A 27,649-nucleotide genomic window follows, 5' to 3' on the forward strand; every position below is an offset into this window, starting at 1 on the left:
GAATTGATAGACAATCAAAGGCAATAGAAATAATTTCAGATCAAGAACCTGTTTTATTTTCAACAATAGAGATTTTTACAGACAATTAGTTTCTCAACAACCACACAATCACGAACATTAAGTACTTACTTACAGATCGCCGTTTGGCTAAAGTTCCGTTTTATACGCTGTCGTCCGGCCAGCAACAGGCATTCCTGCACTTTCAGCGCCTGCATTCACTGAGAGCATGCGCTATTAGGCAGCGTACACCACTAATGAGCGCCCGCCCGACAATGCGAACTACGCACAGCCGTATCTTACGGTAGTTCCAACCTTCCCCAAAAATAAAAAAGCAATGGTCCAAGCGTCTCAAGTACTGCGCGCGCCAACCGACGCTGCAAAGTGACTTCGTCCCCTCTCAACTGCACACTGTCAGCAAACCCAGCTGTCCCGCTCTGCCAGTCAAAGGCCTCTCCTCCCTTACCAAAAACTCCGTGCAGCGAAAAATCTTTGCGCGCCAAAACAAATCCCCAACGTCACCCCATCGAGCCCGACTACGCTGCCATCGATAAAAAGCTACAACAGCACCTTTTACATCGAGTTTGGGCACGATTTCAACTTAATAGACCCCGTTTTATGACTTGATCGCTTTTTTTCGCGGTTTTTCCGCTTACTAGACGCCCTTCTTCCGACCTCCCTTTAACCCCCTGCCAACATGTCATCACGCAAGGTTCGCGTCAAGAAGTTGAATGTCAAGACAACACTTCCAGTCCTCCGCGAAGACCAGATCGATCCCAACGAATACGAAGCCCTTACAACCGATAACCAAATTGCGACAGGTGTCGAGCAGGCTGAGGAAAACGTAAGTTGCTTTCTCTATATGCCACCTCTCACGATATCACGTGCATATTCACGTGATACAAACTTGACTCACCTTTATGGCTCTGTCTGATTGGATGGTACTATCGTCCAATCAAGTGCCACTATGATCTACCCAAACCTCAATACTTACAATTGCGATAGGAATACCATCTTCAGACTATCCTTAAGGAGGCGGGAACCAGCAATGACCAAGAAATTCCTGTCCCTCCTCCCCAGGAGAGTGACATCAACTATGATGATCTCTATCCTGTTCCTTTTCACAAGCCCTCCTCTTACATTCGCTTCTCACAAACAGTCGAGGAATGTATAACCTGCCTCTATGATATGACCACAGAGGACGATGAGTTCCTCAAGCAATACAACAGTAAACCGCCCGCTACAGGAGTTCTCTCGGAAGATGACTTTGAACACATCATGGAAGTGTTCGAAGACACCGCCGCAGAACAAACCCCATTCGCAGCAGTCGATAATACCGTTGCCGCTTATGATATGATGTTGCCAGGCCTCACTCACCTCAATCAGTCTGTTTCAACAGACGTTCTCCAGCATGCCAAGCCTGTGTACGAGTACTGGAAGTCGAGAAGGCAGGAAGCCGGGAACAAGCCATTGCACCCCAGCCTCAAGTTTGAGACACACCAAGAGACCGACGATACGGATCCCTTTGTCTGTTTCAGACGACGTGAGGCCCGCCAAACCCGGAAGACCAGGGCTCGGGACAACAAGATTGCAGAAACCCTCAAGAAGTTGCGTCGTGAACTCGAAGATGGTCGGCAATTGGTTCTTCTGGCGTATGAACGTGAAATGGTGAAACGAGAAGTCATGTCCATGGACCGTGCTATCTTTGAGGAAAGAGCAAGACTCAAAGACATGAAGCTTCGACTGGGGATCAAAGGCGAGGATGAGGATTTGGTCAACCAAAAGGTATGTTTGCCGTATCCGAATCATGTCCACTTGGCACTAATTCGCATCACAGCCTCAAAAACGCAAGCCTGTGGAGCCCCCCGTTGTGCGACAACCCACTGGTGCCCATTTGCGGCAACCTGTACGGTCTGATGGTAGAACTCTTGATGCTGATCTTGTCTTGCTATCCGACAAGTTGGCAGAGAAGGAGACTGAACTGCGACTCGACATAGAAATGAAGGTCCAGAATCACCGAAAGTGGAACCAGAATCACATTGACCTCACTCGAGAGCCACTGTCACCGGTCAAGGAACAGGGTACGGAAGTCAAGTTCCGACAAGCCAAGACCCAGTATCTGATGACGCCTCCAGCGTCGACATCTTCGGAGATGGAAGTAGATGAGATTGCTCCTGACGCTATGCAGCTGGATAAACGTGAATCATCTGTGTTCCAGTTCACCGCTGGATCAGGCGAACAGTCGAAGGGTAGCCAGCCAGCCTTCCGTCGTCGTATCGGTCGCTTGAATCGATTGTGGATTGACCGGCGAGGCATGGTGACGCCACCACGGGAACTTGGTGAGGATAGGTCGGATCGGTGGAAATATGACTCTGACTCCGACGACGAAGAACCGCCTGTGTACGAAGTGGATCCCTTCGACACCCGGGCACTGAAGTTCAGAGCGACGATCCCGCTAAATCCTTACATGTTCAGAGGACGCCCAGCAGTTCCCCCAGAAGCTGTAGCAGCAGCGCAAGCACAGGCAGGTAATCGAGTGCTGCCATCGCCAGCAGCAGCGGCAGCGCATGCGCATGCTCAAGCGCACGCTCAAGCAGCAGCGGCAGCGCACCTGGCGGCACAAGCCCAAGCCAAGGCGCAAGCGGTAGCACAACAACAGGCTCAAGCAGCCCAGGGTGTGTGATAAGAGGAGTGCGGGGAGGAGGATTGTATGAATAAGGCGGTTATTTGTTTTATACCCATTATCAAAGAACAGAGCGGCGGACCGCTGGGCAAAGTCGACAAACCCGGCGGTCATATAACTCGCCGTGTATATTATTTAGTCGCTGACGAGGGCATTGCAAGGAGTTTCGGAGCAGGTGGTCGGTTTTCGGGCTTGAACGTGGGACAGATAGCCTGCTTGATGGCCCGGGTCGAGTAAAATGAAAAAAGAAGAACGGTATAATTATTACCGCAACAAGAACAGTTCCATAATGATCATATTTCGTGACGTATTCGTTCGTGACTGTGGCAGAAGAAGTCGTAGTGGAGCGTGAAAGCCGGTCATGTGGTTGTCATGCTGTAGTCTGAGGGGAAGCTCTTAAGGATCAGGGATCTGATGTGCCGACTTAGCGAATACGAATTCTTGGTGCTGGCAGAATGACGATAATCGTAAGCAGAAGAACGCAAGTGTATAGTCTTGATGAGTTGTGTGTAGAACAAACTGGAGCTGGAAAGCCAGGTTGCGAGGTTGCAAAAGGTGATCAAGCTTGGCCGAGAGGACCTGGCTGATGTCGTATCAACATGGGTCTTGTTGCCGTGTAAGAAAGAAGAAAACGTAGAACGAAGAGCACTGGGCTATTCGTAGAAACGAAAGTTATAGATTGTAACTTTTGGAAGGGGGAACCAGAAGACACAGAATAGACAGGGAAAAGATCCTGAGCGCAGAATGAGAGTGATGGAGGAGGCTTTGAAGTGGAGGGCGGGCTGCGGGTGAAGGAAAAGTGGCCGGCGAACCGGACGTTGTGGATTTACACGAAATCTGATTAGCCACGGCAGAACACTTTCTTTTCCTAACAGATTGTGGCTAGTGGGCCTTAAGAAACACAGAAAAAACACGATATCTTTTTTATGTTTTCTACATTGCATGATGGTTTCAATATTAGTAGTTTGTAATTAGAGCCGTGCTTCAGATATAGTACTCATAATCTTGAGAAGCTACGCTTGTCAGTGACAGATAAGCTTAAGTAGAAAGACTATATGTCCTTTCCAGTGATAAAGAGCTGCTTTAATGAAATGTCTTGTCTCTTTATTTATAACCATTCTAAAGATCTACCGTCATGTACCTTTTTTCGTTTTTGCCAACCGTTCATGGTTTAGCTGGGACCCTGAAGGTTGAGTAAAAAAAAAAAACCGGAACCTCCCGCCCCCTTCAGGCACTTGTGCACTCTGATGAAAGGGAAATGTGGCTGTGTCATGACATGACGCCTGTCGAATTTGACTGTCTAAGCGAGCCGAGGGGTTTGTAAACTGCTGTCCTTGTCAGACAACGAGAGTGAGGATCTGCCCCTCTATCGATTAGAGAGTCTTATCACATTCTTGACATCACTAACAAAAGATGAGATAGATATTCAAGTAGCATTCTAGAAATATCAAGCATAATTCCTATTTACTCGTTTCTTCTTTCTAATTTGATAAAAGCTACATGCATATGCAACTCACCTGTGCAGGTAGACCCTCATCGATGGCAACACCGTCATCTCGATAAACCCCCACCTTTTCATCCTCCCATCCTCAACCTCACTCACTGCCATCGCCGCAACACAATAAAAATGGCATTCACAAACAAGTCCTCATATATCGCTCTTGGCTGCGAAGGCTCCGCCAACAAGCTCGGCATCGGTGTCATCCTCCACACACCAACCGAAACCAAGATCCTCTCCAACCTCCGCGACACATTCGTTTCCCCTCCAGGCACAGGGTTCCTCCCCAAAGACACAGCAGCCCATCACCGCGCACACTTCGTCCGTCTTGCACGCGAAGCCCTCGCCGAAGCGAAAATCACACCCGCAGATGTCGACTGCATCTGCTACACAAAGGGACCCGGTATGGGCGCCCCGTTGAACTCGGTCGCCGTGGCCGCCAGAGCGTTGAGTTTGCTCTGGGATAGACCACTTGTGGGTGTGAATCACTGCGTGGGACACATTGAGATGGGAAGATATATCACTGGCGCGGAGAACCCAGTTGTGCTGTACGTTTCGGGTGGTAACTCGCAGGTTATTGCATATGCGGAGCAGCGATATAGGATATTTGGCGAGACGCTGGATATAGCTGTTGGAAATTGTCTCGATCGATTTGCTCGTACGCTCGAGATCAGTAACGACCCTGCGCCAGGTTACAATATTGAGCAGCTGGCCAAGAAGGGAAGTAAACTACTGGACATCCCTTACGCAGTCAAGGGAATGGACTGTTCGTTCTCCGGCATCCTAGCGTCTGCTGACGCCCTCGCTGCGCAGATGAAAGCCGGCGCGGACTTCACACCCGAAGATTTGTGCTTCTCACTACAAGAAACAGTATTTGCCATGTTGGTAGAGATCACAGAGCGAGCCATGGCGCACGTTGGATCCTCACAAGTCCTCATTGTGGGAGGTGTTGGTTGCAATGAGAGATTGCAGGAGATGATGGGACACATGGCGCGCGAGCGAGGAGGATCCGTGTATGCGACCGACGAGAGATTCTGCATCGATAATGGAATCATGATTGCGCATGCTGGATTGTTGGCATATGAGACAGGATTCAGAACGTCATTGGAGGAGAGTACCTGTACGCAGAGATTTAGGACCGATGAGGTATTCATCAAATGGAGAGATTGATTCTCCCAAATAACAGAATTATCATGAACTGTGTTCTTGGGTGTATTTACAGGAGTTGAGTTGTGAAGTACCTCATAGCCCCTTTATTGGTGTCAAGTATATTTGACATGCCTCTTGTTGGCGTGCTTCAGTCACTCGCCTTGTATCCATCTACAACCTACAGGCAAAACTCTTGCCCTAGCTTATCTTTGGAACCTATCCCCTCATATATATCTCATACACAGTAATCGTTCCAACATCATATCGTAACTTTGCTGCTAGCATGTTTGGGCATGCAGTAATCCGAAGCTTGTGCATCCATTCCGTACCCTTTCACATATCATTTATCCTCACTCAACTTTCGTCGGAAGCTGTGGGCTTGTAGACGATTGTTGTCACATACTACGCCAAGTAAGCATCACTCTTTATCCTAGTCGTGGCTGAACATACCTTATCTCTGTACCGAGTAGTAGCAGAAACAGCAAGAATATTGTTCTTAATGCTACTGGTGGCAAGATGATTTAATATCGTGTGGTTTGGCATGTTGAGAACACTGTTGTCGTCCTTCATAAGAGTCGCTGCATTTAGTATCGGTTTGCTCAAGAAGCCTGGCAAAGCAGGAGGATTTGGCAGTCTCTCGATTGCGTTAACCGCGTATTGGTACGCTTGCGAATCCTCAGCCTGGTCAAAGTCGATAAGGTATTTCGGAATCTGACTGCGATACGATTCTGGAGGGGGCACAGGCTTGCCCTTCAGTTGGGGTGGTGGCTTTGGGGCTCCAGGGGCCAGTCCCTGAGCCTGCGCGGTCGCCTGAGCGGCAGCAGCGGCTTGAGCTTCGGCATAGGCAGCGGCCGAGGGTGCAGGAACCTTCTGGGCATCCTCGGGGCTGACTTCGATGTAGTTGACGAGGTTGTTACCAAAGTCTACAGTGGTGGGTAGATCGGGAGATGTCTGCATAATACCATCCACCAAGAAGCGGACATGGTGGGTGCCTGGTAGAACGTAAACCGATGTCGAAAAACAGCCCGGGCGGCCCTCACTAGATGATACATCAGCAACAACATTTTGTAAACACATCATCACGGCTCCTGAATCGCATGAGGGACGATCTTGTACAACGATGACCCGAGACCACAAAGCAGCCACGGAAACACAGACGGCGCAGTGATCGCCTCATGTCTCGGAGAAGTCAATAAATAGCATCATGGCACTTACATGGGATGCAGCCGTTGCTTGCGATTCCATTGAAAAATGGTACCCGTCACATAAACCTTGTCGCCTCCGCTGAGCCATTCCAGCTTGGTTTGGACAACAGGTCTCGTCTTGTCAACCCGCAACTCCTCACCGTCCTCTTCATCCACCGTCGTAGCGCTAAGAGCAGAGCTCTTGCGGGTGATGCCATCCAAGGAGTCGATGGGCTCCATATCGCCCTCCTGATCATTCTCTGGCGCTAGGATGGGGGATCCAGGAGTATGTACTTCCTCGTCGATAGGTAGAGGTAGGCGAGGGGGTCGAGTCAGATACATATCTGTAATACTGCTGTTGGGGATCAACGCAGAATCGTGGACGTGAGCGGACTGATGTGACCGTAGAGATGAGGACTCCATAGGGACGTCGAGGGGCTTGGTCGGTTCATCGCGGTGATGAGATTTGGACTCGGGCGTTGCGGTACCTTGCTTTTCGGCGATGGCCTTAGCATCGGAGGATGAAGCAGTCTTGTGCACCGCCGTAAAGTTGTTGTGTGGGGAGCCGCTAAGAGAAGACACCGCCGTGGGAGGCAAACTCTTTGGGCGATTGATCACGGTCGAACCCTGGGCCTGCGCCATAGAAGGCTCCGGCGGCGCGGCCGAGCGATGAGTGTGTCCGGTGATGATATTGCGGGCATCCTTGCGCAGATGATGGCGGGGGGATTCATGGCCATGAAGATGACCGCCGTGGGCCGAACCCGGAGCTGAAGTAGTCGGCGTGGTCGGTTTGGAGGACGAAGACGTGTTGTTACCCATATTTGTTACCTCCAGTCCCCTCAAAGGGATATCCTTTGACTCTTGAAAGCGTTGGCGACCGTGGGATTGTGTCTGAAATTTGAAACAGCGGATGTGGAAATGTTCGGTTTGTCGATATCTTATCGGTACAATGACACAAGCATCAAGCCTGGACTGAATGACGCAGCAAAGTAGGCGACTAAGAAGTGATTTGTTGGGAAATTCTGTACGTTGCGCGCTCAGCGCCAATTGGGTGTATTGTGTCTTGAAAAGAGGTAGACGGGCAGGAAACGGCCTGACCTGACACGGCAGGGTTGGTGTGTGAGAATCCGGGGGTGACAAGATGGACGGACGGGGTCTTTTGTGTAGCGTGATGTGAGGATAACTAGATCAGATTTCGGATTTCTAATGCGAACAAGGGCGTATGAATTTAAATGTCCAAAAATAAGGACAATGTCGTCTCGCTGTGTGATTGTGAAAATGAGTTGGAAAAAGAGAGAAAAAAAAGATATTGTAGATGTTGTTTTGCAGTATGTTCTGAGGCGTTTATCTCAATCTGTCGTTGCCTGTCTTCGTCGTTGGTCGCGGGGGTGGAGATGAAGAGAGATTGATGAAATGGAGGAAGGAAAGGGAAGAGAACGGGTGGGATGTTTGAGTCGTGGTGGGGAGTCTGATAGGTGACAATTCAACAGTACCTTATTCTACCCTCAACGTTGCGGAGTGGGAAAGTCACTCAACAGCTCTTATTAACACGACATACCATGGAAGCTCCCATGCTCATCAGGTCTCCACTCAATCTCGATAGACATGAGCTCTCATCCACAACAGCTCAAGGGAGCTCCAGGGAGGTCGGTTGACCTTTACTTTATACATTATCTAGAACCATAGACACCTTACACCTTACATCTTGGTGGACAACATATTGAGGCTCTACGTGTTTCTTGCCTTTATATTGACGCTTTCACAGTTCCTTCCTTGACACTGTATTTCATCTTCATTTTCAACCTCGTCTTATGATGTAATTCTCCCTGTCTAGACAACCTCATTCATTCTACACCAAACACCACAGCTTCTCATCACCAGCTACAACATGTCCGATCACGCACTCCCAACTTCCACAGTCGTGGCAGCGACGCATGCCGAACAAGCTTCACCGACAATCTCTCCGTTCATTCTCGCTTTTGATATCATCGTTGCTGTCTTCACCTGGCTCTTCTCATTCGACTGGTCTGCTTTCTTCCTGCGCATCTTTGCCATCGTTAGCTTCCCCTTTCGTCTTATTCTAATTCCATTGTCTTTGGTTACCAATGTCCTTCTTACTGTCTTTGCTCCTGTTATATACCTCTTTTCTTATACGATAGCTGGGGTGCGTTCTGTTTGGGCATTTTTGGCTGGCTTAGAGGTATGTTCACCATCCCCAACTAGATATGAGAGAACAAGCTGACATCTTATAGCCATTATACACATTCGTAAGATTATTAAAGCTCCTAAATATCTCACCCTACCCTAACATTTCTCTAGTTCGGTGCAGCTGCAGGTGTTGGCATCATGGCTGGTGTCACCATAGCCCTCTTCTCATCCATCATTACATCCTACCTTGGAATGCAGAATAACGACCCCGGCCCAAAACGATCAGCTTCTAAGGAAAGCCTGCTCGAAACAGGCAGTCGGAGAGATTCGCTATCCTCAGACACGGATCTTGGATGGCAGTGGCTGGACTCATCTAGCTCACGACGGCGGCCAACTAGTGGTTTGCTTTCACAGACGATTCACGAGGAAGATGATGATTCAGAGTATTGATCGTATATGAACGCTATGGTACACCAAAATAAAGCCACGAGCTTCCTAGCCTAGGGATAATCTCATATCTCGTGTTTCTCAAAATCAGAGGGTTAGAATGTTCGGACCCTTTGGGTACATTTCTGATGCCTCGCTTCATGTAAACGCCAGATATATGGCTGGCCTTGTCAAATATGTTCTCTCTCCTTGTTTCATTCCGTTACGCCGTGTTCCTGCTGTGCCCGAAACGACATGTGATTAGAATACTGCCTGTTCCTCTATGAAACTCCGTATGGCGCTCGCGGTCTCCGCTGTGGTCCAGGTCCTTGTCGTTGGCCTAGATCTTTGAGTCGTCTGTATCCGTCAACATCTCCCGTCGTGACCGTTGTCGATTGATTCTATCTCCGATACCCGTTGTGGTCGGGCCTGTCTCGGTCTCTTGATCGGTCGTGTCTTGGTGATCTGCTACGGCTCATAGTGCCACGATCCCTATCGAAGCGACGATCCTCTCTGCTGTTACGGCGTCGTCGGTCGTCTCTGGGGGGTGGGCGGTCATCTCGTGGTGGTGGTGGGCGATCGTCCCTTCGTCGGCCTGGATCATCGCGGTTATATGCGGGGATATAAGTGTCGACATCTGGTCCTCTTGGTCCGGGGGGACCTCTGGCGCGGGGAGGCCCTCGCTCTCGGAAGTCCGCGTCGTCGTTGTTGGGGGGTGGTCGTGGAGGCAATCCAGCACCTCGCTCTCGTTGCCAAGCGGGGCGACGATCGTCGGGTCCGTTGCGATACCTACCCCCGTTCACACCGTTGCGGCCATTTCCATAAGGCTCATTGCTATTGAAGCCTGCTGTAGCGCCGTTCGCGTCAGGGCCAACGCCAACAGTTCCTCCCTTAGGGGCTGGAGGCAGAGCGGCCTTGCGGTCGTGGAACTTTCTGCGGTCTAGTTCGTGACTCTCTTCGTAGGTGGGGATCTCATGAGGTTCAAGTGGCAGAGGCTGCATCTTGAACCACGGGTGTTGCAAAGCATCAACTGCATTGATTCGTGTGCGCCAGTCAAGTCGGAGAAGTTCTTTGAGTAATGAGACAGCTCCTGAGCCGTATCTGAAGGCGATGTTAGTAACGGGACATGTCCTGTTATTTGATGTGACTTACTGTCTGAAGCGGGTCTCAAGGTTCCCTGTTCGCGGCCGAGGAGTCAAATGATCAGCACCAGGCAGTGATTTCCATCGGGGCATGTTCTCTTCGTTGGGAGAGCCCATGAGATCCCAGATGATGTCTAGTTGGGCGGCATCGCTCTCGCCCGCCAAGATGGGTTTTCCGTATAGCATTTCGCCAAAAACGCAGCTGTACTAGTCATTAGAATCAAACAAGCATCAAGGTTCTCGGGCGGTACTTACCCGACTCCCCATACGTCAATAGCGGGGGTGTATTGCCGCAGCTGTAGCAAAAGCTCGGGAGGTCGGTACCATCGAGTAACAACTAGGCCGGTGTAGTCTCGTTTACCTTCGCCCATGGGGACTCCAGACTCTGGTGTTCTTCCGTCGTAGTGCCGGGCAAGGCCAAAATCAGCGATTTGCAGGATACCCTTGTTGTTGATCAGCAAATTGGCCGCCTTCATATCGCGGTGCAAGATGCGACTGTCATGTAGGTATCGAAGACCCTCCAGGAGCTGCAACATGTAGCATTTGATCTGGGGCTCCTTGAACTGGACTGACGGATTGTCGAGGAGGCCGGACAGATCGTGGTCCATGTAGGGAGTAGCCATGTACACAATGGGCTTTTTGCGCTTATCGGCTGATGGGGTGGTCAGTCGAGAACGGTGAAGTGCAGTCAAGTCTACTTACTTTGTCTGGTAGGGTGCTCAATAGCCATATCCTCTAGTCGGAGAATGTTCTTGTGTGACAAAAGCTTGAGTAGCTTGATCTCGCGAAGGGCGGTAATAGGGAACTTGTCTTTATCAGTGTGGCTCGCTCGGTGGGGTGGTACAGGCACATACGCCATCCTTCTCATGATGCATGATAATCTTCTTCAAAGCAACAAGGGCGCCAGTTTTGCGCAGTCGGGCACGGTGAACCTCACTAAGCAACTGTTAGTATAAATGATCGAATTTTTATTACTTTTGCAATCGTGGAGGTTTGCGGTGATGGTGAACTCATACCCAAAGGTTCCCTCTCCCAACTTGCCTAGGAGCTCATAGTCGGAAATGCGCGAGCAGCCCTTGAAACTCGATCGTGGCCTCGAATGATTAAGGGCAAAAGTTCGAGGCGAAGTACCATTGGGCGTTGTTTCTGATAGTTTCTCCATCTTGTCGAGTCGATGTTGCGCGATGTTGGGTTTGAAGTCGGCTCGAGAAGTTGACGACAGATGCGCGCGTCAAGAGAATGAGGCGAAGAGGACTTCTTAGAGGAATCGCATCGCTTTTTGATCGTGGATCACGGGTGAAAAATCGAGAGAGCTTCGACGGATTAGAATTGATAAGTAGTAAAAAGTCGAACAATTGGCGCTGATGCAGGATCAATAGAGAGAGGGGGTGTGTTTTTTATTATTAGGGATGTTTGTCGCCCCGTTGATTGATCCTATTGTCAATGCACTGACAATAAAGCCAAGGCGAGAGTTTGGAGAGGCGCACAAGGGCGGTGAGTGAGAGACAAATGGCAGAATAGTTGGAAGAGGACTAGCGTTTGTAGATGATGGACTTTTCAAGAATACGTATCTGCAAACCCTTGCGCATCTGGATCCATCCTGTCATTAATACAGGTTTAGCTGATCGCCGTTATCAAGATTCTCTCTCTTTTTTTGCGATTCTCTTGCAGTAGGGGACCATTTGCGATCGTGTTGGTGTATACGTCACATGTGATCACTGAATATAAGTCCACACACTTGTTGCTGTGCCCTCATTACTGTTTCCCAAAGACAATCAACTGTTTAATTGGACCTGACGTAGCTGTTGGCGTCTGTAATTAGCGTCTCCAAGTGTTTACAGCTGCGCAGTAAATGAAATGCATGCATCCCCCGTAATCGGAGACGACGACAGTTGATAGTGGAGGCCAAAATTAGTAGGCAGAGACGGGATCCACTTTGTTCTAGCCTTTTACCATGGAAGAAAACTGTCTGCCCACATGCCACAGTCCAGAGTACGCACGTCCACTCAATCAGTAATTATTACTTATTGGAATTCATTCTCCCCCGCGTCGGGAGATTGTTTCTCTGGGGTAAAGGATAAGATGGTAATACAATTTATATATAAGTGTACAAGCCTCGGCATATATAGTACTCCTATGGCCACATACTCGTTGAATATATTCATTTTTCATCTGTATCACCTTGTATCGTCTTGTTCCGTCTTGTTGAAATCTCGTCTAGTCACCTGCCAGACTACTCTCAATCCCAAAACACCATCAACAAATCCGACTTACAATACCTAGGTAGATGCTCAGTAACCTCCAACATAACATGTGAATAGGTAGCCTTGAAAGCACTGGTCCCTTACAAATAAATCCTATACTACCTTGTTCTCCCACGCCAATCAACATGCCCTTTTCCTTCTCTTATTATTTTTTTAGCCTATCGCGGATTTGGCAATGTACACCATCTAACTCGCCAGTCCCCGCGAGATATCGAGTTTCTGTTACCCCTTCATAACCTCCAACGGATCCACTTGATGGCCTTCGTTCCTCTTTGTCCACAAGGTTTTTTGCTTTAAATAAATCACCCGGACATTGCGCGTGCCGTAGATAAATTTTCTCTCTCTTCTTATCCTCAATAACATATTGTCTCTTGTCAACGCTTGATTGCTCTTTTGTAAATCGCTACTAGACCATTTGATCGACATAGACGTCGTTATCTCATCTTCCGCTCTTATCTTAGTAACTTGGTCGATAAAACAAACACATACTCACCCTGTTCTTTTCAGTCATTTAGCAGACTGCCAGATCTGAATCTTCCAAGACTCTTTCACTATATACATATACATATACTCTCAAAATGAGCAGAGCAGGCTCACCCGGCTTGCCCGTCAAGGTGGTACCCGAGACCAGCTACCCAGAGTCTCGGGTCCTGATTATCGGCACTGGAGGAACAATTTGCATGCAACAAGGCCCTGATGGTCTTCAACCAACCGACAACTTTTTAGAGAATGCCATGGCCCCTCGCTCGTCATTCAACGACTTCTCTAACCCAGGTAATTTTGACAGTCTCACTCACTTACTCCACATACTGATATGTCACAGGCACTCTCCCTGCTGTTCGTGACGGAGCAAAGATCCAGATTGGCAGTCTTCGCACTCCTGCTACAGCATACAATCGCCATGTTCGCTATGGTATTATTGAGTTCAGTCCCCTGCTTGACTCTAGCTCCATCTCCGCTCATGACTGGGACGCTATGGCTTCTTGTGTTGAAGAGAATTACCATTTATTCGACGGCTTTGTCATCCTCCACGGAACAGACTCTCTCGCTTATACGGCCTCTGCGCTCTCTTTCATGATGGAGAACCTTGGAAAGCCCGTCATTCTCACTGGCTCCCAGGCGCCCATCTTCGCCCTCCAATCCGACGGTGTCGATAACCTCTTAGGTTCGCTCATCATCGCGGGAACTTTCACTATCCCCGAAGTCTGTCTCTTCTTCCACCACCGTCTTTACCGCGGCAACCGCAGCGCAAAGGTCTCTGCTACAGAATTCGAGGCCTTCGCCAGTCCCAACAGTGAACCCATCGCCAAGGTCAACGGTCTCGGCATCAGTGTCAACTGGCCTCTCGTCCTTCGCCCTACCTCTATCGCCAAATTCCATGTTACAAAGGGCCTTGACACTACCCACGTTGCCTGTTTGCGTGTCTTTCCCGGTATTAAGCCTGAGATGATTGACGCTGTTCTTCACCTGCCTGATATTCGTGGTCTCATTCTGGAGACATTTGGAATGGGTAACATCCCTGGTGGCTCTGATGGTCCTCTTACAAGAATCATCAAGGATGCTGTTGAGCGAGGCATCGTCGTCGTGAATGTCAGTCAGTGTGTCAATGGCTTTGTCTCTCCCGTGTACGCTCCAGGTACTGTCCTCGGCCGCGCAGGCGTCATCTTTGGTCTTGATCTTACTGCCGAGGCAGCACTTGCCAAAGTATCATACCTCCTTGCCCAACCCGACCTATCCACCAAGGAAATTCAAGAGAAACTCTCCCGATCACTGCGAGGTGAGATGACAGAGATTGCCCACCAGAGCTTCTCAAACCCTGCGGGTTCGCTCGACTTTGCTGCAGCCCACCTTACGGCAAGCGAAAGAGCATTCTCGGCACTTGGTTACGCGATCGAAAATGGCGAACTCAAACTTGTCAAAGAGCTTCTGCAAGGCGAAGGCGCACAGTTGCTCAAGCAAGCGGACTATGCAGGCAACACTGCGGTGCATCTTGCGGCGGTGGCTGGCAAAACCGACATCCTCCTGGAGCTTTTACGACTGGGCGCGAGTGTGCACGAGCGTAACAAGGCAAACCTCTCGCCGCTTTATGTCGCCGTCAAATCAGGCCAGGAGCCCTGTGCGCAGCTTCTTCGCATCGCGGGTGCGCACTTGGCGGTGGAGGAGAGGGAGACGATGCCTGGTTATGTGACACCCAAGTATAGTCACTTTGGCAAGCATGAACTATAATTGCATCAGATCATGTCTTCTTTCCTTTTTTCGGCTTGCTGGGTATGGGTCGCTTGTTGGGAACTTTTGGTTATGGTAAAAAGGGGAGACGGATATAAGCGAAGTTTGGCTTACAGTTGGTGGTATTTTGATGAGTATAATTATACTCGTGGCGCTTTGGATTCGAAACTATGACACAGCCAGGATTGGATATAGATGATATATTGAATTATGAATTATCCGATGCAATAGTATATGCTGATATATGAACCAACGCAACAGCACAAATCATTTCTGTCCGCCAAGTTTAGATGAACTGAGGTTGAATTTCTCTGACTAACAGTACAAGGCCTCATAGGCTCTCGTCCAAAACGTTTCCACTCGAGACAAACTTCAACCTCTGACAAGGCAATTGATCATCACGGGGTTCGACGACCGCCAAGTTGGATATAGCTTCTCCGCGGAATTCGTATAAAGAGAGTGCGCCAACCGCCCAATTTTTAACAATATGAGTCGAAGAGAAGGAGACTTTTTGAGAAGTCAGAGAGACATGACGAGTCGTCGTGGGTCGAACTTTGAGCCGAACTGCCGATTGCGCGACGTCACATAACGAGACTATTTCTTACCATGTTTGTTTAAATAAGGTTGACTCTTCTCTGCAGTGGAAAGGAGGCACAATAACGCCATACCGCTAGAGGCAACGATTTCAGAACTCTTCTCAATTCGTTCCTTTCTGTCTCATCATGACTTCCTCGACGCCCCCGGAACAGTTACCAGACCTAGACTCCAGCGAGGTCACATACCCAGGCTCTGAAATATTACCCCAAGCAGCCCCTATAAATCCGCAAGAACTCAAATACGATAAATATGGCAAGAATCGACAAGGATGGCGGAGAATTGTTGTCAACTTTGGGCCTTCATGGTTCACCGTGACTATGGGCACTGGCATCACGTCTATTCTGCTACATAACCTACCTTATCAAGGGCGATGGTTATTCTACATATCGGTTATCATATTCTGTCTGAATACTACCATTTTCACTTTGTTTAGCTGTATATCGATTGTGAGATACACCTGTTTTCGAGGAATATGGTCTTCGACATTACGACATCCTGGGCAGGCTGTTTTCCTTGGCAAGTATCTATCACAAGCAATTGACAAGATATTAGACTAACAATTGATTAGGAACAATCCCCGTTGGACTCGCTACTATAATCAACATGATAGTTTTTGTATGCGTCCCGGCCTGGGGTTATAAAGCAGCTCACCTTGCATGGGCTCTTTGGTGGATAGATATTGTCATGGCCATGTCCTGCAACCTTTACATCCCCCATTGTATCATGCGCACCGAGGGTGTAAGTTAAGCTCTTCAGTTTTTTTCTTATAACATCTCAATACTGACGTTACGAAACTTAGATTACACTCGAACAAACAAACCCAACATGGCTTTTTCCCGTCATCGCTGACATTGTCGCATCTGGCACTGGGGCTATAGTAGCCAATGTTCTTCCCAACAACCAACACGCTATCTGGACTGTTGTCATCAGCTATATTCTCTGGGGAACAAGTGTACCCATGGCGGTTCTTATCCTGGCAATGTTCTACAACAGACTCATGATTCACGATGTGCTCCCAAGCCAATCTGCTGTGACAGCCTTTATCGCCATCGGACCTCTCGGCCAAGGCGCAGCAGCCATTCAACTACTCGGCAAAGTTGCTCTCAAGATCTTTGAAAGAAACGACTTCATCCCCATGGCACCCATCGCAGGACAATTCTTCTATCTTACCGGCATCCTCACAGCCCTTATAATGTGGGGATTTGCGATTGCTTGGCTATTCTTCGCCCTCGCCACCATTGTCAGGCGTGAATTCAAATTCAGTATTTCCTGGTGGGCGTTTACTTTCCCTCTTGGGGTCTTTACAGTTTCGACCACTACTTTGGCGCAAGAGCTTCCTTCGCGATTCTTCAAGGTCCTTGGAACTGTATTTTCGGTCGTTGAGACTTTACTTTGGATCATGGTGGCTTGCAGGACTATCAAGGCGACCTTGAACGGTGAACTCTTTCAACCACCACCGCTTGAGGCGTGGGAGAATAAAGTGGTGGAAACGGTAGAGGATGAAAAGGTTGAAGATTCTCCCGCTTAGACCAATTGGGTTTATTAACCACATACACATATGAGTGCATACATATTCTTCATAGCTATAGACATAGACATATGTTATTTCACTGTACAATGAAAGCAACTATTCTCTCTTGATATATTCACGCAACTGAAGTGAGCTTTCTCAATAATCCAATTGTACTTGTAACGACCAAAACAATGCTTCAATGTAATCGAACGTTGACTTGAATTGACAACATTGGAGACCGACACGGAGCGGGCCGAAGGACCTCCGGAGATGTCCAACATTTCCGGTCGGTCATTTGGAAGGGAACAATTAAACCACTTTTGAATCTCAAATGCTACAAACAATGGAGCAATTGCCTAGTATTAATCTACAGATGCTGCCCGTCAATTCAGTCCAATTGTCACAGCTTCAAGAAGAATGGACAGACACTTCCACCCTCCAATTGATCCAAGCTCCCCCTAGCTCTCCCACCATAGTGGCAAAGTCCCCCAATCCAAGCTCCAGCTCCAGGGCCCTTCCCCGCTGAAACGCTTCACTGAGCTTAGCTTGGTTTGGCACTAAAGAAGCAATTCGAATCTCGACCTAATTGCTACTCCACAATATCGCCATACCCTTTAGCACCCCTGTCCCATGCATGTCTATGTCGCCTCCCATATCCATTCCTTATGCTGAGGCCAGATTGTCACACCCACAGCTGGAACCTGTATTCCCCATATTCCATCATCTCCACCAGCTTCTCTTTTTCTCCCTTCTCTTTCTTCTTTCCCCCTCCATCCCTCATCTCCTCGTCTGTTCTCTCTATAGGTTATATCCAACATGTTCTTCAAGGCCTCTCTCCTCGCACTCGCGGCGTCTCACATCTTTGGCGCCGTCGCCCAGGTACGTGTCGCGCGACAGCTCACCCGAGCTCCAATTGCACCAGAAAACGAAATAGACTAACAATATTCCCTCGTCCAGGACGCCCCTGATGCCAATGCCGCTCCCAAGGCTCCCCTCAAGGCCGAGATCAAGACTACTTTCCCTGAAACCGACATCCTCGGCGTCAAGCTCGTCAACGGCCGCCCTACCAAGGCTGTCATTGAGATCACCAACCAGGATGCCAACCCCATCCAGGTCTCCTTTGTCTCTGGCTCTCTGAACACCCTCAAGGATCTCCCTGAGGACAGCCCCCGCTACGCCAGCATCGTCCGCAACTTGACGGCTGTTCAGTACAACATCGAGGTCCCCGCCGGCGAGAAGAAGGAGCTTCCCTTCTCTTTCGCTCAGGACATGCAGCCTCAGGAGGTTCGCATTGAGCTCCAAGCTCTCGTTTCTGACTCTACCGGTGCCCTCCACGAGGTCTTGGTCCACAATGGCTCTGCCTCCATCGTTGAGGCCCCCACCAGCTTCCTCGACCCCCAGATGTGTGTTTCCCTTCTTATCAGGGTCCATGAGTAAGCTAACAACGCCTTCAGTATCTTCCTCTACCTCTTCCTCTCTGCTGCCTTCGCCGGCACTCTCTACTTCGTCTACAAGACCTGGATCGAGGCCCTCTTCCCCCAGGCCAAGCGCCCCCGCACCAACAAGAAGGCCAAGAAGACCGTCGATGTTGCCGAGCCCCTCTCCGGCTCCGAGGCTGTCCCCGTTGTCGATGCCTCTGGCAAGGACTACGATGAGAGCTGGATCCCTGACCACCACATCAACCGCCCTGTTGCCCGACGCGTCAAGTCTAGCGCTAGTGCCAAGGCCAAGCGAGTCGAATAAGGAGATGAAATACCTTGTTTACACACATTGCGCTCTAATGTGAGTGCATTGTGTAACGAAACCATGTAATTCAGTTCCATGGGTGGGAGGCGCAAATGTCTAGGTAGACTGGGGACGATGGTATCATCAGGGACGATCCAATGCGTCAAAAAAAACCAGTACATGGGCTAAACGCATCTGTTGTATATTATATGTACTACAAGGAACATCAAATAAATGATAATGATGTTTTCAGTGTTTGACGAACAAGGTTTATGTTACGGTGTTGATATAGCACTTTGTGTACTGCTGCAATGTCTTGAGAATGCATCCTTCATGATCAATTCCTCATTGTCATGATGGGATGTATGTTAAATCAAAAAGATATAAATCGTACTCTTCCTTGACCCTCATTTATATTTGTGGCGAAAATATCATCCCCTATTTGATACAAAACAATAAAAACGGGCAAAGCCATAAAGCAGACAATCGAGCAAGCGCAAATATGTCATCCCGCCAACCTCATTTATATAGTTTCTCTGAATTTGTAATGTGCATCAAATCCATTGTTGGTCCATAGTTAAATGCATACCGCTCATCAAATCTGTGTCTAGTTAGCAGCTATCTCTTCAATCCGCTGCATCTGCTACCAGATACCCCATGACATCCTTTTCCTAGGACCTTACATCCCTCTCGGGTTCATTGCCCTCACGAGCAACGTGCCCAAACAGGCATTGCCACAAGTCATCCTCTTCTACGTTCTCGCCAGCCGTTTTGTCCTTGCTCATCAGGTGTGTAAGAGAGGCTTGCTCAAGCTCAAGTGTGTTAGCCGCCTCGATATTCGCATCGAGTAGCTCTGGAGTAGACTCCTTCGATTTTCCCTTACTGGCACGACTCATGTGCTCCATTCGCCTTTGCACCGAGAGGTTATAAATCGACTCCTCGACCGTGCCGGACACCAAATAAAGCCACACTGTTGTCTCGTGTGTTTGGCCAATACGGTCCACACGCGCGATAGCTTGGAGCTCAAGGGCTGTATTGAGGAGGGGCTCGCAAAGAAATACATGGCTTGCGTTGACAAGGTTAAGGCCACTCGAGTGGGCTCTGGCATGGAGGAGAAAGCACTCGACCGAAGCGTCTTCTTTAAAACGTCTGATGCCGCCCGAATCGTCGATTGACACGTGCCCGATTCCGAATCGAGCAAAAGCATTTCGCAGAATTTCCAGAAATCCCTTATACTGTGAGAAAACGATTGACTTTGCGCCCGGGTCTGATTCTCTTAGCCACATCAGATGTTTGACAAGAGTGTCAACCTTTGTAGTAAATGAAGGCCCATCCAACTTGATGTTTTGAATCTCAGCCAGTTTATCTGTGTTGAACTCAGAGTAAATCCCTGTCTTTCTTTGAAGTCCGCTTTGCTTTCGTTGCGAGTTCTTTTCGGTGCCGCCATGCACCTGGTCTGAGTCATCGCCGTGCAATTTGAGCTGCAGAGGGTTGATGGTGATATCATGTAAATTAGAAGGCTTCAATTCCATTTTACACACAGGGCAATTGTGGTGCGATTTAAACCATAGCTTTATGCATTCTTTGCAGAACTGGTGGCCGCATACGGTAAGAACACCAATCGTGAACGGAGTCTGACAGATCACACACATCCGTGGCTCGTTGGAATTGTCTCCTGCTTCCTTGAGATGTTGAACTAATAGAGAAGTTAGCTAGTCAAACGGGAATGGAAGATCTGCAAGTTACTTACGGTATCTGTGTTTGGCTTTCGCTGCAGAAAGCTTCTTACGAAAATCATCCTCAGTCTTCTTCATCTTCTTCTCAATTACATCTGTAACGTCAGGGCCCTCGTAAGGAAGGACGCTGTCGGAAACAGCCTGCAACTGGCGATAGTACTCCAACCGTAGGTTCATAATGGTCTTGAAGTTGTCAACCTCCGCTTCAAGAGCTAGCTTGCTTTGTGTGTTCATGGCTTCCTGTGTCGCTCTGAGCTGTCGATCTACAATTCTACCCTCCAAAATGTTTCGTGTTGTATCTTTTGAGACTTTTGAAGTCAAGGCCCGAAACCTGCTGATAATACTTCGCATTGATGTCGAGTTCGGTTTCCTCTGATCACGTAACATCATAAGCTCGATTAGTTTCTCTGGAGCTGGTCCTTCGCCGCTTTCTGCCTGTCTCAGCGATGTCCTGGTTTCATGCTTGACCAGTTCGTTTGTCTGTCCCGTCAGAGCATCCTGTCGATCAGCAATAACGGCTCCAAGACTTTGGACGTATACCATAAGTTCGTCCTGGATCTCAGCTGACTCGCCATACTCTTCGCCGGTTGTTTCAGCGTCACCTTCTTCATCAACCAGGGGTTTCAGGAGTAGCCCGATAATATGCTCCCTCCACTCGTCAATTAGATTAGCTTGATCGTTTAGCTCGCCGCACAGTGTCTCCAAGTCATCGATGATGCGGCGGCTCTCGATACCCCGTTCGTCGCTGACTGTGAGGTCCGGGATCTCGACGAAAGATTGCTCGGATGCCTTTTGTGCCAGCTTGGTCATCGATCGGGTTGCTCTGCGGTGAGACTCGCGTAGAATCTCTCTTCGGATGACTTTCGCTTCTTCATAGCCATCATCCTCAAGCTTCTTCATTTGATAAAACTGTTCGGAATCCGGCTCAACCATTACTGGGTTCTCTCGAATTTGAAAGTATGCGTTCGCGCAGAAGAATACAGCTCTATGCTCCATCTCCAATGCAGATCGGAGGCGCCGCCGGCTTTCGTTTAGTTGCCCCTTACCCTCGACTTCTTCATCATCTTCCGACTCCATACCAAGGTCATCGGCGTTGGCGGCTGCAGAACCTCCACCTCCCCTGTCCATCAGCAGAGCTTGAAGCTCTGCTCGTGCTTCAGAAACGAGTTCTCGAGTCTTCTCGCGAACCGATTTCCATATTTCCAAAGCCTCTTTGACTCGTGGGCTATTTTCGTACAGCTGGCCTCGTGTGAGCTGACTTGACAAATAAGCCCTCTCGTCCACTCGAATGGCGCTTTCGCTCTGTTCGAGCATTGCATCCAAGACCTCTTCAACAGTTCTCATCGGCCGGTTCTTGTTGTGGCCAAGTATTCGGCGGTTGTAGCTTCCAACTTCGGGATGCAGTGCAGTTTGTCTTAGCCGCACCAACCAAGTTCTCATGTTTGCTGCATGATCACCCGGCTTCCAGTCTTCCACAAGCGGTTCTCCGTCAAGGCTCAATGCGCAAGCTTCTGCCATATCCCGATAGAGAGACTGGTAGTGTTGCTCCTCGACAGCTGTGAAAGGCATACTGATGACAAACCGTTTCTGGGAAGGTAGAACCAACTCATTTCTTACCATTGATTTTGTGTGTCGGAGAGTAATCTTGTTGAATAAACGCTGAAATCCAGACTTGTTCCAACGTAGATGGTCCCAATCACTTTTCGTGTAACAGTATGGCTCATATTGCAAGAACAACAGTAGCCCTTGAAGGTCTTCAACGCTGTTCTTTACAGGAGTACCAGTGATGCCCCAAGCGTTGACTCTGGGAATGACACGAGCCACTTTAGCCGCCTGGCTGTAGCCATTTTCAATCATTTGTGCCTCATCCAGGCATATCCGCCACCATGAAATCTGGGTAAGAGGGGAGATCGGTCGCTGGTACACTCGAGCATGCCGCCGCGAGCGCTCTGGGGGCGCAATTGTATAGTGAACCTCGGAAGATAGCACTGAGTAAGTTGTAATGACTATATCGTGACCAGCAAGCTCGTTGATAATATGCTCTTCATCATCGTCTGAGATCTTTTTCCGGCCTTCATAAACTTCGACGCTCAAGCTAGGGGCGTGCCGACTAATCTCAGATACCCACTGATCTCTTAACGATGGGGGTGTCACAATTAATGTAGCACCAGTCGGCGTGAGTTTGGCTTGGGCCTCATCGGTACTCTGCACTAGAGGCCGTGATCTTGCATGAAGCATGATTAGGCCGATAACCTCCAGGGTTTTGCCTAGTCCCATCTCTTCCGCCAGAATACCGCCTTTGGTCGAGGCCTCCGCTTCTCGAAATAGTGCCAGATCTCTAGTAGCTGTATGAAGTGTTTCGCTCAAGTAGTATTCTTCCCCATTCAGGTCTGCAAATTTCTCGAAGTCGTAGACAGCCTCTCGATCACTAGCTATGTATGGGACAAGGCCGCCGTTTGATTCAGACCACTGCACGCCTTCGCGCTGCAAAAGCCATTGTAACGTCCTTTTTTGATACGGGAACAATGTTGACTTCATGGCAGCGATGTGAATAGACTCCGCTACTTTATCGTCCTTTGGAGGGACAAAAGCAGCATCGTAAAAGTCCATAGGAGACCATCCTGACCAAAGAGGCGGACCAGTAGAGGGGGAACCACGCAATATAAAGTTGATAAGCTTCTGGCTCTCTTTGCGATCCGCGGCTGGTCTATGGTGCGAGTCAAGTGACGGAGAATCGTTCCAGTAAAAGTTGTAGGAAAACGACATCTTAACCTGCCTTCCCCGCCACTCAAGTTTCATGTCGACTGTGGTCCATAGTTCGTTAGGCCGAGATAGTTTGGAGCTTTGGAATAAATTGCTTAGAATTTGTAAGTGGTTGTCTGTTTCCAGTCTTCGGAGATTGATGGTCGCGCGGAAAGGGTCGACTGGGCAGCCTTCGGATGAGAAAAAGGAGAGCCGAGTATCTCTTAGATGAACACTCATTAGCTTCTCAACTCCCTTGCAAGAAACCGATGTTTGGGAAGAAGCTGTGCATTGTCGGGTCACAGTAAGCTTGGCTTTTGCAACCAATATAGACGTATCCAGCTTGCGCCGCTTGGTAGGGGGCTCGGGGCTTTGCGGTGAAGATTCATTCTCAGAGGTCGCAATCTTCACGAAGCGTTCCACCAAAGGTGCCGGTATCAGATCTATCGACCAAAGTGAGCAAATAGGTCCAAGAAGTTAAATGAAGAAGAACAAAGAAGCACTGGCGGATGACTATATTAGGTAGTCAAAACATATATGAACATAAGCAGAATTCTGGTGTTGAAAATGAAAATTTCGACGGAACTAATAGCCGAGGCTTTGTGATGTGATCAAATAATATCGTCTCCCATACTATCGGCAGTCGAGAGTAAGAGGGTACTCACCATCAGTTCCAACTTGTAAGTGAACGCGAGAGGGTGAGGCACGACGCCTCGCTGTTGGCTTTGCCCGAGCCATTACTATAATTTTTTATTTCTACCATTTACCATCAAAGGGTTCTAGATGAAAAATGACACAGCCGTCAAATTTGACACTGTTTTCGATGGCAGTTTTGGTTTGATGAAGTTGCAGGAAGGATAAAGGAACAACAATAAAGAAGGCCTTTGAGGAGGGATGTGAGCCTAGCGTCTGCCCAGCACCAATTAGAAGCCTTGTTTCATATGCGCCACATTTGGATGTGGCAGTGACAGCCACTTGCTGACATAACGGGGTCCATCGTCAAATTTCGAGATCAACGTTCATCGGCTTGTGAGACCTTGACGTTGACTCTGGAGAGCGGCTGGACTAGTTGCCATTCAACCCATTGGACATTGTGAGTTCGATCGTCATGCCCGACTCGTTATCATCCTACAAGTTCTAACACCATTTGTCTAGCAAAATGAAGGGCGAACGACTCAGGCCAACATTTGGCTTGCTTCTGCAAAGCGGCAGCGCCTTTTCAAGGACAGGACAAATTCGACAACTCCACAAGACACGGCCTGCGCACCCGATCCCTAAGCCCGTACCTTTCGTCCCCGATGTGCCGACTTTTCTCACCCTGATCGGCCGAGGCCTCAACAAATACGCCAACAAGTTCCCCTCATGGAACGCTCTCTTCTCCCTCACCTCACCAGAACTCAAGGAGTTGGGCATCGAACCACCACGAAACCGTCGGTACCTTTTACAGTGGATGCAGAAATATCGAAAGGGCTCTCTGGGAATTGGTGGGGACTTCCGACATGTGAAGAATGGGGAGGCTGTTCTGAGGATTGCGACGCCACCTGCAAATACCTTGAAGAACACGAAATGGGTTGTCAACGTGCCCCACGATATCGCCCCTGCGGAGGAATCAGCTACCGAAACTTCTTCAAAGAAGAGCAAGAAGCCTGCAGCGCAGAATGAGTCAGAACTAGTACGACCAAACGGATACACGATCGTGGGCGCCCAGACGATCGCCGGACCTTACGCCCAGACTTTACCTGGCGGTTCAGGAGTTGTTGTGAAGGTTACGGAGGGAATGTGGGAGGACCGCCAAGGTCGCAAGATTGACGGTGGTGAGCGTAGAAGGGCCGAGACCCGGTTCAAGAAGAGGTCTGCGGAGCGAAGAGCTGAGCGTGAGGCTGAGATGTTGGCCAAGATGTAATAGTTGCACGGCGGCCAAAAGATACGACATGTACAATTTATTACTGTAGTTTTAGCAGATATGATTGGGGCTTATGAACAGCTAAGCAAAAGCATGTTTCACTCAAGCATCGCTCTTGGGTTATCTGATGTGGTGAAAAGAGACTTGACCAAGATGCAATGATATATGATATTATGTTCCTAAACACTATGTATTATCGATTCTTCATCTTGATGAGGCAAGTGAGAAACCCTTTATGCTTGGTGGATTCTTATTTCTTAGCATCCGTATTATAAGGGCTCTCCTTGGATAGTTATCATGTTTGAGTGCTGTCATTGTTTGACTGGTGAACTTCACATGGGGGATTGACCATCGTGCCACAGTATTCCTAATATCCCCACCTAGAGTAAAGGTAGCAGTTCCTGAATCTTCTCTGTACGAAAAAGGGACCCTGAGTTTGTGGTTATTGTTGCGGTTGTGAAACTGGGTACGTTACCCATACCCTGTACTAGATATCTCAAATACACCACCTAGACTTCATCAGCGTTCACTGATGAGTTAGTAGCTTAGTTGCGAATTGCACTGGACCAATATTTCTCTGTTCAATTATTCAAAACACCTTGATCAGTTCCTTTGGGTCTTACATTAATGTATCTTTTCACTTTTCCATCCAATTAACCAGTTGACGAATTGCTGACGGTGGCCCCCAACCTATGGCCTTAGAGTTTCAGCTATCGAGGAACCTTTGCTTGGTATATTGACTGTGGCGGATGAGTGCAAATAGAAAGCCCGTCTCCCCGGTGTCAAGTTCAAGTGAAGTTTAACGCGATGCATTGTTGCAGAGGCTGCCTAAATTGGCTCACAGCAAGGTTGTATCGCCAGAAGATTGATGCCGATCATCTGATACCACCGATACAACGTATGAACATACCAAGACGAGCTGAGAGTTACTCGTTTGATTGATAATCAACCCTGGATAAACAGATGTTTCCTACGAGTTTTCTAGCGACGGTAGATCGTCAAGTTGCGCTGGGTCACACACGCCCTTTGAGAGACATGGATGTACCTACAGTACAGCCAACTTGTCATTTCCCACAGTATGACTCTTTCTTTATGCTTGGGAGGCCGAATATCCCCATTTCGCATCAGTGATACAGTGCAATGAGTCCTCCACATAGTTATGTCATTGAAGGATGTCGTGTGAATGTGAGCTTGTGATGGCTGTTACTCTTGCAGGGCTGAGAAAAACAGTATCGGTGCTCGGCTCGGACTTAGAAGATAGACTCAGCCTTGACATCACTTAAATGACTGCCTAGCAATTACAATAGCGACGTGTCCTTATATCTTGTCTAATTATGCATGGATATTAGACAGGTCATGATGCGGAAGCCTCAAGGCAGCGAGTTAGACTACGCAAGGCAACCCTTTCAGAAACTCCCCGATAATGCCAACGGCCGCATGATGAAGCACTTGGACGGTGTGCAAGATACGGATGATGTACAGTGTCTTTATGGATGATCTCAGCCAAAGGTGTCCAAATTGTCGGGGCAGAGACTGTTTCTAACAACCTATAGTTGTACAGTAGTTCACAAGTTAACTGCGATGACTCTTATATACCCCTGTCATCCTCGTCTATGAAAGGTACCCTAGCACGAAAGATCCGGGAATTTCGGATCGACAGTGACATAATTGCAAGGATCCAGTGAAACGAGTTCTCTAATTATTTAGTATTGGAATTGAGTTTTGAATCGATAGATTCACAAAAACGGAATTGGGTCACAAGGTAATTAATCCAATATCCCTCAAGCCAGTTGTACCTGTTTTTATCGTATAAGCCACAGCACAGCATGCCCTCATTGAGAAGGGGCCGTTTTCTAGCGCATTCCTACCATTCAATTCCCTCGTGGCAGGAAACTAGGTAGGGACACTAGGCTCTGTGCTCCTCTGTTTCCTCCGTCCCCGTCTCCGACGTATATCTCGCTCTCGCTCTCGGCCCATGATACCCGTTTATTTCACCATTTCAGGGCGAGTGGCTTGGCAACGCGGCTTTTCTCACTAGTCACCGGGTCTCAAAGTTGACAGTCAAGGTTGGTGGTGAATGTGAATCCTGCATGACAGGGCATGGTAGGTTGCGAATGCACAAGACAAGGGACCTTGCAGAGGATTCGCGTGCAGAAGATACATACGTATTCTCTTTCTACTATCAAACAACTCTTTGACTCTGATGTTGTACGTGGGCGCATACGTACTGTGCTTCCCAATCCGTCTTGATTAACTTAACTTAGCTGGACCCCAGACTATAGTCTACCTAGAAAAGCCCAGGGAACGTTTGTAACTCAGGTACTGCAGGTGAGTGATTACAAGGTTTCTCGAGTATGACTCCCACGCCGTCATGGGTCTAGACATCTGCATGTACCTGACCTGACGTACAGCATATGAACCAGCTCCGCGACTCGTAGGCCGTGATAGTATACACATACGTATTCTGTGCACCACGAGACCTCATGGCCTCAGTCACCAAGGAGGATTTCGGATCTGATATCGCTTGCCAAACAACTTTTCTGCCACATCCTGTTACCTCACACCCCTTTGCTCGCATCCTATTCGATACCCAAACACCATCCTAGGCTTAGACTTTCTCGGGTACTATACTCTAAGCATAAGTCTCTCCCCCTGTAGAGCGTTCCAGGGCTGATGTGAATCCTCCTTGTTAGTGGAAAGACTGCCGTAGTCTACC

At 48.7% G+C, this 27,649-nt stretch overlaps 10 protein-coding genes across 10 annotated transcripts; 7 read left to right on the plus strand and 3 right to left on the minus strand.

The window, feature by feature from the left end:
* Positions 1-694: 694 nt before the first annotated feature.
* FGSG_07405 (uncharacterized protein) lies at positions 695-2,680 on the plus strand (the record flags this gene model as incomplete). The annotated part of the gene is made up of 3 exons (XM_011328872.1): positions 695-841; positions 1,003-1,782; positions 1,835-2,680. The coding sequence occupies 3 exons, from the start codon at positions 695-697 to the stop codon at positions 2,678-2,680; spliced, it is 1,773 nt and encodes a 590-aa protein (XP_011327174.1).
* A 1,627-nt stretch (positions 2,681-4,307) lies between these two features.
* On the plus strand, positions 4,308-5,348 carry FGSG_07406 (glycoprotease pgp2; the record flags this gene model as incomplete). Its single annotated transcript, XM_011328873.1, has 1 exon — positions 4,308-5,348. One exon carries the CDS (start codon positions 4,308-4,310, stop codon positions 5,346-5,348), a length of 1,041 nt encoding a protein of 346 aa, XP_011327175.1.
* A 333-nt stretch (positions 5,349-5,681) lies between these two features.
* Positions 5,682-7,330, minus strand: FGSG_07407 (uncharacterized protein; the record flags this gene model as incomplete). The annotated part of the gene is made up of 3 exons (XM_011328874.1): positions 5,682-5,729; positions 5,778-6,366; positions 6,543-7,330. 3 exons carry the CDS (start codon positions 7,328-7,330, stop codon positions 5,682-5,684), a joined length of 1,425 nt encoding a protein of 474 aa, XP_011327176.1.
* Positions 7,331-8,399: 1,069 nt separating this feature from the next.
* Positions 8,400-9,109, plus strand: FGSG_07408 (uncharacterized protein; the record flags this gene model as incomplete). The annotated part of the gene is made up of 3 exons (XM_011328875.1): positions 8,400-8,711; positions 8,764-8,778; positions 8,831-9,109. 3 exons carry the CDS (start codon positions 8,400-8,402, stop codon positions 9,107-9,109), a joined length of 606 nt encoding a protein of 201 aa, XP_011327177.1.
* A 15-nt stretch (positions 9,110-9,124) lies between these two features.
* FGSG_07409 (serine/threonine-protein kinase BUR1) lies at positions 9,125-11,389 on the minus strand (the record flags this gene model as incomplete). The annotated part of the gene is made up of 5 exons (XM_011328876.1): positions 9,125-10,186; positions 10,238-10,429; positions 10,483-10,879; positions 10,930-11,087; positions 11,244-11,389. The coding sequence occupies 5 exons, from the start codon at positions 11,387-11,389 to the stop codon at positions 9,487-9,489; spliced, it is 1,593 nt and encodes a 530-aa protein (XP_011327178.1). The 3' UTR covers positions 9,125-9,486.
* Positions 11,390-13,069: 1,680 nt separating this feature from the next.
* Positions 13,070-14,717, plus strand: FGSG_07410 (uncharacterized protein; the record flags this gene model as incomplete). Its single annotated transcript, XM_011328877.1, has 2 exons — positions 13,070-13,265; positions 13,315-14,717. The coding sequence occupies 2 exons, from the start codon at positions 13,070-13,072 to the stop codon at positions 14,715-14,717; spliced, it is 1,599 nt and encodes a 532-aa protein (XP_011327179.1).
* A 722-nt stretch (positions 14,718-15,439) lies between these two features.
* Positions 15,440-16,842, plus strand: FGSG_07411 (uncharacterized protein; the record flags this gene model as incomplete). The annotated part of the gene is made up of 4 exons (XM_011328878.1): positions 15,440-15,687; positions 15,883-15,929; positions 15,991-16,052; positions 16,114-16,842. The coding sequence occupies 4 exons, from the start codon at positions 15,440-15,442 to the stop codon at positions 16,840-16,842; spliced, it is 1,086 nt and encodes a 361-aa protein (XP_011327180.1).
* Positions 16,843-17,551: 709 nt separating this feature from the next.
* FGSG_07412 (uncharacterized protein) lies at positions 17,552-18,944 on the plus strand. Its single transcript, XM_011328879.1, has 3 exons — positions 17,552-17,706; positions 17,785-18,230; positions 18,282-18,944. The coding sequence occupies exons 1-3, from the start codon at positions 17,644-17,646 to the stop codon at positions 18,568-18,570; spliced, it is 798 nt and encodes a 265-aa protein (XP_011327181.1). The 5' UTR covers positions 17,552-17,643; the 3' UTR covers positions 18,571-18,944.
* Positions 18,945-19,223: 279 nt separating this feature from the next.
* On the minus strand, positions 19,224-23,768 carry FGSG_07413 (uncharacterized protein; the record flags this gene model as incomplete). The annotated part of the gene is made up of 3 exons (XM_011328880.1): positions 19,224-20,248; positions 20,303-23,473; positions 23,696-23,768. The coding sequence occupies 3 exons, from the start codon at positions 23,766-23,768 to the stop codon at positions 19,224-19,226; spliced, it is 4,269 nt and encodes a 1,422-aa protein (XP_011327182.1).
* A 315-nt stretch (positions 23,769-24,083) lies between these two features.
* On the plus strand, positions 24,084-25,037 carry FGSG_07414 (uncharacterized protein). Its single transcript, XM_011328881.1, has 2 exons — positions 24,084-24,123; positions 24,186-25,037. Exon 2 carries the CDS (start codon positions 24,190-24,192, stop codon positions 24,931-24,933), a length of 744 nt encoding a protein of 247 aa, XP_011327183.1. The 5' UTR covers positions 24,084-24,123; positions 24,186-24,189; the 3' UTR covers positions 24,934-25,037.
* Positions 25,038-27,649: the final 2,612 nt, after the last annotated feature.

Source organism: Fusarium graminearum, chromosome 4 (assembly GCF_000240135.3).
Source record: "Fusarium graminearum PH-1 chromosome 4, whole genome shotgun sequence".
Lineage (NCBI taxonomy): Eukaryota > Fungi > Ascomycota > Sordariomycetes > Hypocreales > Nectriaceae > Fusarium > Fusarium graminearum.

Excerpts from the sequence above, each read along its gene's own strand:
- FGSG_07412 (XM_011328879.1), top strand. The coding sequence starts at position 17,644 with ATGTTCTTCAAGGCCTCTCTCCTCGCACTCGCGGCGTCTCACATCTTT. Across the intron at positions 17,707-17,784 it reads TCTTTGGCGCCGTCGCCCAG|GACGCCCCTGATGCCAATGC; the intron begins GTACGTGTCGCG and ends TCCCTCGTCCAG. Across the intron at positions 18,231-18,281 it reads AGCTTCCTCGACCCCCAGAT|TATCTTCCTCTACCTCTTCC; the intron begins GTGTGTTTCCCT and ends CAACGCCTTCAG.
- FGSG_07414 (XM_011328881.1), top strand. The coding sequence starts at position 24,190 with ATGAAGGGCGAACGACTCAGGCCAACATTTGGCTTGCTTCTGCAAAGC.